Raw genomic sequence first — 14313 nt, forward strand, 5'->3', positions numbered from 1 at the left:
GCTCAAGTTTGAGATTTGAATATACAAAACATTCTCATTCCCATAAATTATGGACCTAAATTACAGAAAACCTCAAATACACTGAACTTGAGTTGGACTCAGTGAATAAGAATAAACTAGGCTCTGGGAGTGCAGTTTAGTGATTGAGTACTTGCTTAGTATAACCACTAAGGTTACACCTGGAGGTCCCAGGCTCCATCCCCAGAACTGTGACAACAAAGCCCCAAAACAAAATCTAAAGTTTAAGTTCAATTTAAAACTTTGGAAAAAATTCTCTAGAACATCACAAATTGTTGTCAATTTTTATAAAGAGTTAGCTGGAAGAAGTAGAAACAAGAGCCACATATTTTTGGGGGTGGGAGGAGGCTGGCTGGAGTCCACAGTGAATTACTTGGTGTTGTTTCTCAGAACCAAAGTTAATTAGTCTGATGTGCAATTTGGAGATTATTGCATTTATTTGAATATTACTGGTTGAGTAACACCATTTGCATTTATGTATTTCTGTTCATATTAGGAGTATAAAGACTTTAGTCAAAGTGTAAACTTGGCCTTAGTTTCTTCATTTATAAAAGGTGGAAGTTAATTATATGGTGAATCTCTAAGATGCCCTCTATCTCTAATATCCTAGCACTTCAAACATGACAGAAAACAATCTAGGTATTCTAAGAATGGTGGAACCAAGAATAAACTAGAGTTTGGGGGTCTAGGAAATGGGATGTTCTGATTAAGTAGTCCTGATTAATTTCTGGTTCAAACTTGTTAGAAATCATAAATCTACCTTTGCTTGGAAACATGCAAGTCCAGAGAGCATAAGGGAGGCATTTTGTTTTTAAGGATTCTTCTGATTATGTGTTGAAGTTTCAAGAATAGAAATGGATAAGATGGACGAAACTGAATAGCAATGAATATGCTGAAGCCAGCTATTACCTTAGAAAAGAACTCTTTTAGGGCTGGGATTGTGGCTCAGCAGTGGAGTGCTCGCCTAGCATGTGCAAGACCCTGGGTTCGATCCTCAGCACCACATAAAAAAATAAAATTAAATTAAATTTTTAAAAAAGGAAATCTTTCCCTTAACCTGAAATATTTTCTATTAACTCATAATTTCTTAGAATGAAGAGTTAAGCTGAGGTTTCCCACTTACAGCTGTGTAGTGCACCTCAGATATTTCTTCTTCTTCTCCTCCTCCTCCTCCTTCTTCTTCTTCCTTCTTCTTCTTCTTCTTCTTCTTCTTCTTCTTCTTCTTCTTCTTCTTCTTCTTCTTCTTCTTCTCCTTCTCCTTCTCCTTCTCCTCCTCCTCCTCCTCCTCCTCCTCCTCCTCCTCCTCCTCCTCCTCCTCCTCCTCCTCCTCCTCCTTCTTCTTTCTTCTTCTTCTTTTTCATACTGGGAATTGAATCCAGGGGCACTTAACCACTGAGCCACATCCCCAACCCTTTTTATATTTTCTTTGAGATGGAATCTCACCAAGTTGCTCAGGATCTTGCTAAATTGCTGAGGCTGGTGATCCTCCTGCCTCAGACTCCAGAGCTGCAGGGATTACAGGCATGTGACACTGCACCCTGCCCCAGACATGAATTCTTCAGGGATGCAGTAGCTTGTCTTCACAGTTGGTTTCTTCAGACTTCCAGCTTTATTCCCTTTTGATTATTCAGTTCAACCAGATTATTCAGTTGATAGAAATTAAAGACCTTCAAAATTGTATTATGGTAGGGATGTGGCATGGAGGTATCAGAAGCTGCTTGGAATTTTTGCAGATTGGGTGCAAACTTTGCACTTGGAATGAGAGGACACATGTCGGCTGGTACAGCATTGTTGAGTTTGACCTATTTTGGATTCCTGGCTCCCAGTTCTATATTTTCTTTTGAAAGTAGTGACAATACACTGGTTTTCTTTTTGTAGGGGGGAGGCCAGGGAGTGGTACCATGAACTGATACCACTCAACCACTGAGCCACATCCCCAGCCTTATTTTGTATTTTATTTAGAGATAGTGTCTCACTAAGTTGCTTAGTGCCTTGCTTTTGTTGAGGCTGGTTTTGAACTTTAGATCCTCCTGCCTCAGCCTCCTGAGTCTCTGAGATCACAGGTGTGCGCCACTGCGCCCGGCACATTGGTTGTTTGATCTGGCTTGCTTCTTGACTTAGTGTCTGGACTGCTGAGGTTACTGTCTTAGTGTTGTCCCTCGTGGGAACCTAGTTCTGTTTTGGGGGACAGCCGCCTCTCAGTAGTTGCCTGCCTCTGAAGTTCTGGGCAATGCTGGGCATGTCTGGGGGAGTCAGCAGGGAATCCCATGAGTCATAGGATGTTGAGACACCACTGGTTTTACCCTACATATGTGTCATCAAATTCCTCTCAGGCATGTCCTCCAGTTTTTCAACTTGTTTTTTTTTTTTTTTTTTTTTTTTTTGGTATTGGGGATTGAAGCAGGGATGCTCTACCAGCCTTTTTTATTTTTAGACAGGGCCTCACTAAGTTGCTGAGTCTGGCTTTGAACTTGCGATCCTCCTGCTTCAGCCTCCCAAACTGCTGAGATTACAGGCATGTGCCACAACACCTGGCCAATTTTATTTGATTCTTGGAACTGAACTTTCTTTAATGCTTGAGTACTTCTGGGTCAAGTTGGTGATTCTTTGAAAATCAGAAAAATGAATCGCCCAAAGCAATCCATCAAAGATACACATGCAGGGACCAATAAAAATGTGACCTTAGTAATACATATTCATAGTAATTTTGAAGATGCATCAAATTATGCATAGCTAATCAAGGACAATATGTTGACCATATCGTAATGTTAAACATACCATGTTTTGAAATGTGATTGTCCTAAATTGTTTATTATATATATTGAAATGCCCATGTTTACAGGCTTTATGGCCACATTGCAGTTACTCTTTTGTCCTTTGCTTTTCTCATTTAAAAATAAAAATCAGAAATCATTTCATACCACATATTAAAGATACTATTCATCCTTTTTTATGGGTGCATAGAACTTGATTGTATGGATGTACCATGGTTTATCAATCACATTCCTATGTAGGAGCTTTTAGGTTTTTTCTTTTGGCTGGGGATATAGCTTAGTTGGTAGAGTGCTTGTTTTGCATGCACAAGGTCCTGGGTTCAATTCCCAGCGCACCACAGGAAAAAAATAGTACCGCCAATGAATACCTGATGCACATGTATTTTTGTTTTGCTGGAGTTGAATCATCAGGGTAACTTACAGGATGGATCAAAAAGTTAACACATAGGTAGCTTGGTTAGATATTGCTGAGTTTCCTCTCCTAAGTTTGGACTAATTTTCATTCTCATAGGGAATGCATGAGTGAATGTTTCCCACAGCTTTTTCAACACAGTGTTGTCACAGTTTTTAATTTTATTAATCTGATGGGTGAGACATGGCATCTTAGTTAAGTTTCATTTGCATTTTTCTTTGTATGAATGAAGTTGTATATATTTTAATATATTCAAGGAATATACAATAATCTTTTGTTCATACCTTTTGCCCCATTTTAGGTTCTTTTCTGTCAATTTAAAATAATTCTTTTTTTTTTTTTTTTATAACGGAGGATTGAATTTAGGGGCACTTGACCCACTGAGCCATATCCCCAGGCCTATTTTGTATTTTATTTAGCGAAAGGGTCTTGCTTAGCTTAACGAGTTGCTTAGTGCCTCACTTTTTGCTGATGCTGGCTTTGAACTTGTGACCCTCCTGCCTTAGCCTCCTGAGCCCATCTAAAATAATTTTTTATGTATTTAGACTCTTAGCTCTTTATGATTTTATTGCTAGTATTTTCTCCTACTTTGTTAGTTGTCTTTTTATGCTGTTCATGATGGGTTTCTTTGGCTTGCAAAATTTATTTTATATGGTCAAATTTATAAATTTTTTCACTTTTGAAATTTAGATTTTAAGTCATGAGTAGAAAGCCTTTTGAACACCCAAATTATAGAGTTATTCACCTATGTTTACTTCTAGTGCTCTCAAAGTTTCTTATTTTTCACTAGATCTTTGATCTGTTTTGAACTTATTTTTATGTGTGGTGTGGGGTTTGGAATTTTTAAAAAATATTTTTTTCAAAATGGCTAACTAGGTGCCTTAGCACCATTTAACAGAAAATTTACTTTCACCTTAATGAAATAAGTGATATGAAGTTGCTGTGCTAGGGACTGGGGGCATATGCTCAGTGATAGAGAGTGTGCTATGCAGGCATTAGATCCTGGGTTCAATTCTCAGCACCCTCCTCCCATTTTATTTTCAATGCTAAAGGTAGTATCTTATATCAATCTTTTAATCTATATTTTGGTAAACTATATTTTATTAATTAGAATAGAAAATTTGTTGGGATTCTCCTTTATATCTTCTATTGTTGGAATTATACTTAGATAAGTCTCTCTTTCTTGAATATTTTATATATTTCTATATTTTCTTCTCATATGTTTATTATTTCTATCTTTAGATCTTTAATTCACTAGGAATTTATTTTACAATATTACAATATTATATTAGGGTTCTTTTTTTTTTTTTTTTGAGTACTGGGGATTGAATTCATGGGCACTCAACCACAGAGCCACATCCTCAGCCCTATTTTGTAATTTAATTAGAGACAGGGTCTCACTGAGTTGCTTAGCACCTCACCATTGCTGAGGGTGGCTTTGAACTTGCGATCCTCCTGCCCTAGCCTCCAGAGCTGCTGGGATTACAGGCATGCACCACCATGTCCAGCTAGGGCTGTACTTTTAGTCTTTGTCTCAGTAACAATTATTGAATTAGCCATCCTTTGTTTTCTAATTTCATGTCTCCTTTAAGTGAGGCATAGTGACCTGTAATCCTATCTACTTGGGAGACTGAGGTAGGAGGATTGTAAATTGGAGACCAGCCTTGGTAATTTAGCAAATCCCTGTGTCAATAAATAAAAAGGGCTTGGCATGTAGCTCAGTAGTAGAGTGGCTAAAGTACCAAAAAGCCCTGCTTGCTTTTTGAATAGTTACCTGAATTGCCTCAACATCCTGTCTCTTGACTTGTTGGTCTCTTGTGCAGCAAGCAGTAGAACTTGGTCCAGTAAAAATCTTTGTAGCTTTGTATTATTTTTGTATAATAGGATAAGTCTTCAATCATTATTATTAGTATTGTTGTTTTTAAAAAAATATTTTAGGGGCTAGTTTCATTCACCTATTTTTCTGGGTGGCTTTATAATGAATGTAAGTTTTAAAAAGAGATAGCATTAAGAAGAGTGTGGTGGTGCATGACTATAATCCCAGTGACTCAGGAGGCTGAGGCAGGAGAATCACAAGTTCAATGTCAGTCTCAACAATTTGTTGAGGGCCTAAGCAATTTAGTGAGACCCTGTCTCAAAATAAAAAAAAAAAAAAAAGAAGAAGGCTGGGGATGTGGCTCAGTGGTTATGTACTCCCGGGTTTAATTCCCTGTAAAGACTCACATTTTGAAAAGTATTTTACAGATTTTTTATTGGCATTGTGAATAGGATATTTGAATTTTAATTACATTTTAAAATGGGTACTGGAAAGATATTACTGTTTTTATGTTTAATTCTTTTTCCAGCTTTTTACTTGATAATCTCTGATTTTCTAAGTAGATCTGGCATTGTCCTGGAAAGGCATTTAGAAGACCTCAGAGCTGTGCTGACCATTTTTTCTCTTTCATGTTTCCCTGTGGAGGCTTTGAAGACTGCAGGGGACACTCCCTGTTGCTACTCTGATCTTTAAGTCACTGTTAGGATTCTGCTGCAGGGTGGAGCCCTCATCTGTCACAGCTTTGGTATAAATGTCAGAAGCAGCTGCTCTGCTTCCACTTGGTGTGGGGCAGGGCACTGGCGGGCTTCCCAACGTCCTTGAAACACCCTGAGTATTATCCACGGCTGCTTCAGTCGAGGTCGCTATGGACTGGAAGCTTAGGCCTTAGGTTCTAGGATTTTGCTGGGAAACTTGGTATACTTTCTTCTCTATTTTACTGTCTTCTGATATCTGTCCATCTAATTTGGTCAGTATTTTTTTTTTTTTTTTTGGTACTGGGGATTGAGCCACCCAGCCCTTTTTATTTTTTTTTTTTTTGAGACAGGATCTTGCTAAGATGTTTAGGGCCTCCCTAAATTGAGGCTGGCCTCCAACTCAATCCTTCTACTCAGCCTCCGGAGTGGCTGGGATGACAAACATATGCCACCATGTCTGTCCCATTGGCATTTTATATTACTGGAATTCCAAATGTGTCATTTTTTAAACATGTAAAACATGGAAATAACTTCTCTCACTTTGTTTATGGAACATGTTGTAGTCCTTGAATGCAAAAGCACAGCACCCTTGTGTACTTTCTCTGCTGGCCTCCCACAACCACAGTCTTTGTAGATAATGGAAACTAATTTACCTACTTCCCTTTCCAGGGAGGCTCTCCGGGCTTCTATGCCCATTTACATGTTTTACTCAAAACTAGAGGTTTTAAAATAAAATGCAAACCAGAGAGTCTTCTCTGGCTTATTTTCCTTTGTACTTTTCTGACATCATTCTCGTCTCCCCATTCTGCTGTGTCCTCTGCTTTCTTCCTGGAAGCTCCCCCAGGCAGGAATCAGGATGGTCTTTCTCAAACTGCATTTCAGTCACTTGGAAGGAATATAAAACAGTGGAGACTCCCATGCGCCACCCCACTTTCAAATCAGCAGGTCTGGGCTCAGCCTGAGGGTTCTACATGTTTAAGGAGTTCCCTGAATGATTCTGGCCTCGTGCATGGTAGGCCAGCACTCTCCCATCAGTGAAATCCCAAGCCCCTTGGAGCCCATGACTGGAGAGCTTATGTGTAGTGAGCATCCTGATGGGTCTGGGCTTTAGGTGCAGCACAGGACCAAACACCTGGATCCTTGGTAGCAGCATTGGTAGCCATATTGGCTTTGAACTATCATTGTTCTTATTTCTTTTTACACAGATTCATCTTGCCTGTCCTAGAATTTCATATAAATGGAACTGTGCAGTAAATTCTGTTTGTGTCTAGCATCTTTTGCTCATGGAGAAATGGCTATCTATCCATTCATCAGTTAGACCTATTTGGGTTGTTTCCAGTTTTTGACTACTGTGAATACCGTCCTTATGAATATTCTTTCTATTTCTTGATGCATGTTTTCATTTCACGGGTGAATGCTTAGGAGTGGAACTTTGGGTTATAGGGTATGTGCACGTTAGCTTTTTGAGACATTGCCCCAAACTTTTTTTTTCAAAACGATTGTACCATTTTATACTCCTATAAGCAGTGCAGGAAACAATTTGGTTGTTCATCATTCTTGATTATATTCAATGTTGACTCTGTTCTTGTGGGCATTAAATTGGATTTCACTATAATGTTGAGGAATTTTTTATGAGCTTTTTGGTGAAAAGGAATATATATAAATTTTTTTTTTTTGTTATTGGGGATTGGACTCAGGGGTACTCAACCACTGAGCCATATCCTTTTTTTCTGTTAATGTGGTGAATAATGTAATTGATTATTTTCAAATATTAAATTAATCTTGCATTATTGAGATAAATAACTTGGGTCATGGTGTGTTATACATTCATTTATTCCTGGAGATGATATAATAATTCAGTAGAGATTTTTACATCTGTTCTTGTGAGAAAGATTTTCTGGGAATACTCTTTTCTTGTAATGCCTTTGTCTTTTTTTTTTTTTTTTTTTTTTTTTTTGGTAACAGGGTTATGCTAGACTCATAAATTGAGAAGTCTTTCCTCTTTTTCTGAAAGAGTTTGGGTAAGACTGGTGTTATTTCCTTCCTTAAATATTTGATAGAATTCAATAGTGAATCTGTCTGGTCTACTATTTTTTTAAAAACATTTATTTTTTAGTTGTAGGTTGAAACAATACTTTTATTTTATATGTGGTGCTGAGGATTCAACCCAGTGTTTCACGAATACTAGGCAAGTGCTCTACCACTGAGCTACATTCCTACCCCTGACACACTATTTCTGATGGTAGATCTGTGATGCTTTCTTGGTGCATCTTGGACTGCATGTGCATTCCTTTCTTGCTTGGCTCTCTTAGACTGATTTCTGCCAGTTGGCTCACTGTGATGCTCTCTCTCTCTCTCTTTTTTTTTTTTTTTTTTTTTTTGGTACCAAGGATTGAACTCAGGGGTACTTGTCCACTGAGCCACATCCCCAGCCCTATTCTGGATTTTATTTAGAGACAGGATCTCACTGAGTTGCTTAGCACCCCATGTTTCCTGAGGCTGGTTTTGAACTTGCAATCCTCCTGCTGCAGTCTCCAGAGCCGCTGGGATTACAGGCATGCGCCACCCACCATGCCCAGCTCACTGTGATGTTCTTTGAGTAGCATAGTCAGAAGTTTCCAGACCAAATCCTCCACCCCTTTGAACTCAGCCTTGAATATTTTTTTGTCTTTTTCTAGGGGTTTCCTTTCCTGGTTGCCTTGTAACCCAGTCATTCTCTAGAAGTGATCGTTCTGTTATTTTTACGGTTGGCAGCTGGGAGGTCTGGTGTTTTGTGTTTTCAGGAAACAGGTCTTGTTCTACTCTTCCTGTCCTTCTCAGAGTATCTGCACCCTTAGTTAAGAAGAGGAAAACCACCTTTCCAAATGCACATTGTGAGACAGAGAAGGCAGACGAACAAAGAATTCTGTCTACAAACCAACTTTGAAATTGACCCTTTGTCCCCACTCCTTCATTCCACTCAGGAGTCTTTATGTTCATTATTCCCTTCTGATATATCTGGCTAGGAGAAAAGTAGGCATTTTATTCTACAGATGTTCACTGTGGGCCTTTGGTGAGCAGAGAATTAAGATAGATTTCCAGGGGGAGGGGTGCTGGTGTGGTTCAAGACTTGAACAAAGCCCTAGGGACTTGCAATAGAGTTGGGACAGAAAGGTTACTCACAGGGGTGGCACTTAACATCAAATTCAGATGCTGGGTACCCTAAGAACCCAGAGGAAGGAGTTGTGGCTACTGAGAGAAGACTTCAAGAAAACTAGGATTTGAGAGGCCAGATTTGGATTTGGAAAGGATAGTGTAAGACTCCTCTGTCAGCCTGGTAAATAGAGGGATCTTAGCCTACCAGGCTAAGACAGAGGGTTCTGCATGGAGATAGCAGGTGGAAGATGAGGCTTTGGTGTGCCACCATGCTCAGCTCACTGTGATGTTCTTTGAGTAGCATACTGTTTACATGATCTTTCTTTGGACTTCCCGAAATCTAAATCTATGCTTAAAGAATAGTTACAGAGCATAGAATTCCGTGTATTTCTAACTTAGATTTATATGCCCACCTGTAAAATTTATGATGCTTATATAAATCCATTTAACAATGTGATGTGAGATATGGGCTCTTAAATTTCCAGTTGCCATGTTGAAATCAGACTCTGGTCTTAGTCTTGCTGGGGCTCTCTGGGATCACTGTCTGCTCAGTCAGGCCATCCTGAGTGGCAGCAAATGGAAGAGAGGACATTCTGTTTCTCTAGTGTCCAGGACTAGGTGGAGACAAAGCTTTAGAAATCTCTCCTCCCACAGTCTTTTAGTCAGCTTTTTCACTGCTGTGACTAAAAGATCTAACCAGAACAATTTTAGAGGAGGAGAGTTTATCTGAGGGTTCATGGTTTCAGAGGTTTAGTCTATAGAAGGCCAGCTGCATTCCTCAGGGCAGAACGTCATGGCAGAGTGTGTGGCAGAGGGAAGTGGCTCACATCATGGTGACCAGGAGGCAGAGAGACTCCACTCTCCAGATACAAATATATACCCCAAAGTCACGCCCCAATCCCCACCTCCTCCAGCCACACCCTACCACTTCAGTTACCACTTCAGTTACCACTCAGTTAATCTCTATCAAGGGATTAATTCACTGATTGGGTTAAGGATCTCACAACCCAATCATTTTCTCCTCTGAACCTTCTTGCTTTGTTCCACACGTGAGCTTTTGGACGACATCACATCTAAACCATAACACATGGGGCTGGGGATGTGGCTTAAGCGGTATCGCGCTCGCCTGGTATGCGTGCGGCCCGGGTTCGATCCTCAGCACCACATACAGACAAAGATGTTGTGTCTGCCAAATACTAAAAAATAAATATTAAAATTCTCTCTCTCTCTCACTCTTTAAAAAAATAAAAAATAAAATAAACCATAACACACACAGGGCTGCACCTTTCTCCATAGACTGGGTCTGGTAAAGTCAAGTCCTCTTTGTTCCACCATGACTGGGCTGGGGTGGGTGAATCCAGAGCTCCCAGGGCATGCCCAGAGGAGGTCTAAACAACCTGGTCTATGGGGACTGTAGTCCAAATCGGAAAATCTGTTATATGCATGGGGTAGAAAACAGGGAACCAACCTCATAGGGGACACTTTGATACTGTTTACAAGCCCCTGATTTATCCGTGTGGATAACTAAGGGAACCTAGATTTTTTTTTTTTTAAACCAGGGATTGAACTCAGGGGCACTCAGCCACTGAGCCACATCCCCAGCCCTTTTTTATATTTTATTTATAGACAGGGTCTTGCTGAGTTGCTGAGCTAAGTTGCTGAGGCTGGCTTTGAATTCGTGATCCTCCTGCCTCAGCCTCTTGAGCTGCTGGGATTATAGGCATGATTTTTAAAATGTACTCCACCTGGAGTTACTGGTTTGGAGGATTTAGACAGCCAGCTTCCTCCATTCTTGGAGGACACAGTAGAATAATATATGAACAAACTAATAATTTAAGAAATGTAAGCAAGCCAGGCACAGTGGTGCAGGCCTGTAATCCCAGTGGCTTGGGAGACTGAGATAGGAGGATTACCAGTTCAAAGCCAGCCTCAGCAAATGCAAGGTCCTAAGCAACTCAGTGAGACCCTGTCTCTAAATAAAATACAACATAGGGCTGGGGATGTGGCTCAGTGGTTGAGTGCCCCTAAATTCAATCTCTGATATAAGAAAGAAATATAAGTAACACTTTTCTCCAGATTGAGGCCCATGATGACACGGAGCACACTAGCCGCTGGACTCCCCTTCATACTTTTCAGTGGGCAGATGGCCACTTTCTCCCACTCTGAGGCCTGATTCCTGGTTCCTGGCTCAGAGCTGCCTGCCTTTTGCAGAGAGACTTTGGACTCTCTATAGGGCTAACTGGCTATGGGAAGAATTGTCAGGGTCAAGCTCAGTGGCAAGTTTAAGGACAAACTGAAAATTGTATAGCTCCTGGTTAAAATGGATCTGCAGCAGGAGTCGGTTTCCACCAGCAGTGTTGTTAGGACAGAACATCAAAGAAATCTCTCGAGACAGAGTCTCATGCTCAGAAAGCAAAGTTTCTTGACAGGGAAGGCCTGTCAGGCTGCCCAGTAGAGTGGAGCAGCAGCTCTATTTGAACAGGGGTTTTTATATCTTTTTAATAAGAAACAAGAGTAAGCTAGAAATGGCCCTGAGTGCAGCAAGCTAGAATTGACCCTGAGTGCAGATAGGGGTGGTGATGGGAACAGGGTATCTTAAGTTTTCTTTTTCTTGGCAGTTTTTAAATTTCGGTTTCAGGTTAAGATGGAGTGACTGATGTCTAGGATATCCCATTGAGTGTGAAGCTGTGCATAGCCGAAGGCTAGAGTAGGCACTTGCCTCATTTCTGGGCAGGAGTGGAGGCCAGAGAAGGACTTGAGCCCAGCCTCCTTCCTCATCCACGTGCCTCTTAGTCCTTTGTCACTTTCTTCCTGTTTTGCGGCCCTTTAATTTCATCATTTGAAAAACCCTACTGCAGCTTCTAGTCATTCTTTTTGGCCACATGTCTTGGAGATAAAGCAATTCAGGAATCTCCCATTGCTTGCTTCCCACCCCATCCGCCCCTTCCACTCTCTAGGCCTTGGGGCTGCCATCTGTGCTGTTCCTGGTCTGATGCTGTCATGTTCTTTCCCACCAGAGCACAGACATCCTCAGCACCATTGGCTATGACAACATCATCCAGCACCTAAACAATGGCCGCAAGAACTGCAAGGAGTTCGAAGAATTTCTAAAAGAAAGGTATGCTGCTGTGTCCCCGTGAACTGGGATGTTCCCACACAGACAAGGAACCATGGGCTGGTTTTGATTGTGCTTAGCAGTTCTGAAGACTCTCTGCTATAAGTTACAAAATGATACCCAAGAAGTAAATGGTATCTCTGTCCTGAAGTTCTTAGGAGCTAGTTTTCGAGAAAAGATTTATGAATGAAGCCAGACACAGTAGTGCACACCTGTAATCCCAGTGGCTCAGAAGACTGAGGCAGGAGGATCTCAAGTTCAAATTCAACTTCAACAACTTAGCAAGATCTGTTTCTTTTTTTTTTAATTTATTCATTTTAGTTATTGATGGACCTTGATATTTTTTTTTATATGGTGCTGAGAATCGAACCCAGTGCCTCACACATTCAAGGCAAGCACTTTACCACTGAGCCACAACCCCAGCCCTCAAGATCCTGTTTCTAAATTAAAAAAAAAAAAAAGAAAAGTTGGGGGTGGGGGTGCTCGGGATATGGCTAAGTGGTTAAGAATCACTGGTTTAATCCCAGTACCAAAACAACAACAACAACAAAAAGATCTATGAATGAAACAGCAAACAATAGGTAATAAGTCCCCAAAGTATGCTAAGTAGCATGATACTAAAAGGCCCTGTGGGAAGCATGGATTGTTGAGGATCCATACATTCACAGGGTGGCTTCATGGAGGAGGAGGTCTTGGTATTGGGCCGGAAGGAGTTTCTGGATCCTGTGGGAGGGTGGCAAGCCTGGAGGCGGGAATGAGCACTGTCTAGGTGCTTTGAGGGAGGCAGGGCCAGACACCGAGAGCAAGGGTCAGGGCTGGGGAGCCAAGGAAGGGTGAGAGCAGGACGGTGCTCTCTTGAAAGTTCTAGGGGAGAATGTGCTCTGTGCATGCCTCTTAGGTTACCACCAGAGGAGGGCTGGGCCCAAGGAGTGTAGCATTTGAGGAATGTACTTCTTACTCCATTAAAAATAAAACACTCAAGCACAGTGGCTGTGCTTGTAATCACAGCTACTTGGGAGGCTGAGACAAGAGGATTACTTGAACTCAGGAGTTTGAGGCCAGCCTTAACAACACAATGAGACCCCCATCTTAAAACAAAAAGCAACCCCTCCAACCCCTTAGCTTTTCCATGTTAGCCATGCTGGGGACTTCTTGGTGGAGAATATTATCTTAAAGATGAAAGCCCCTGGTGTTCTGGTAATTCTCCCCCACTTTAAAGAGGGAGATTTGCATTTCAGAGAATGGCATTATATCTGAGCTAAAGGGACCAGCTTGCTTTCAAAGGCAGTAGTGTGTGTGTTCAAAGAGCCCTGAGCAGGAACCCATGACCCTTTCTCTTCTGTACCCCTAGGGCAGCTATTGAAGAGAAATATGGCAAAGATCTGCTCAGCCTCACCAGGAAGAAGCCATGTGGACAGTCTGAGATCAAGTAGGTACCACGTGACTCTGGTTCCTGGGATGGCTAAGATGCTTGGGGCTCCCTGGCTTCAGCAAATCAGGATGGTCCGTAGGTTACAATGTGCTGTGTGGAAAAAATTTCAATGTTTTTTTCTTCTTATTTAAAATTCTAAAAAAACTAGAGAAGTAGAAAGAAGACTACGGTGGCTAGTCTACATTTCTATATTCCATACTTTTTCATAGGTAGGATTATACTGTATATAATTTTATACTACAAAATTAGTAGAGGGGCTTCATTTTACATTTACTTGTACAATAATATATTTTAAATAAAATAATTATAAAATGATATAAAAAATGGAAATTATATATGTAAATATTTTATTGTTTGTGATAGTTATAAGCACCTTTGCACTTTTATTAGAGTTCTTACCACCAATATCAAGTTCCTACACCACATTCTTTATTCTTCATCAATTCACTGAATACTCTGAGGAATGCTGAAATGACCAGGATGCAGTGTCTGTTTAAGGAACATCCTCCCTCATATACAGGGCTGGTTCCATGGGTGTTGAAGGGCTTTATAATCCACTCAATGTCCAGCTGGCATGGTTCTGAAAATATTGGTAGTTTATAAACGAGTGGTTCCACATTTCATTTGGCCTTCACAAATTGTGTAGCTGGTTTTACTTACATGGAAATTTCCCAATTATTTCCCCAGCATGAGAATAATGAGAGAGGCTTGGGAGAAATAGGTCAGGCCCTTTCTCTTCGAACCCAATCAGATGACATACTTACCTGTACACTGCTTTGACTGTGCTATAGACACTTATAGAGATGTCCAGAGGTTGGGTCCTAACAGACAGGGCTTGTTTTAAGTTTCAAATTGCCAAATGTCACCAGAGTGGTCTGAAAAATCTTAAGCTAAAAATTTAGTTTAAAGTTGTCTT

At 40.7% G+C, this 14313-nt stretch overlaps 1 protein-coding gene across 2 annotated transcripts in view; it reads left to right on the forward strand.

Annotated features, from left to right (window-relative positions):
- Positions 1-14313, forward strand: part of Pstpip2 (proline-serine-threonine phosphatase interacting protein 2) — a 64160-nt gene that overhangs the window by 15897 nt on the left and 33950 nt on the right. For both annotated transcript variants that reach the window (XM_077792176.1, XM_077792175.1), the window contains exons 2-3: positions 11868-11968; positions 13317-13394. In XM_077792176.1, coding sequence (XP_077648302.1) covers positions 11868-11968; positions 13317-13394 — 179 coding nt within the window. The remainder of the gene's footprint in view (positions 1-11867; positions 11969-13316; positions 13395-14313) is intronic.

Source organism: Urocitellus parryii, chromosome 13 (genome assembly GCF_045843805.1).
Source record: "Urocitellus parryii isolate mUroPar1 chromosome 13, mUroPar1.hap1, whole genome shotgun sequence".
Lineage (NCBI taxonomy): Eukaryota > Metazoa > Chordata > Mammalia > Rodentia > Sciuridae > Urocitellus > Urocitellus parryii.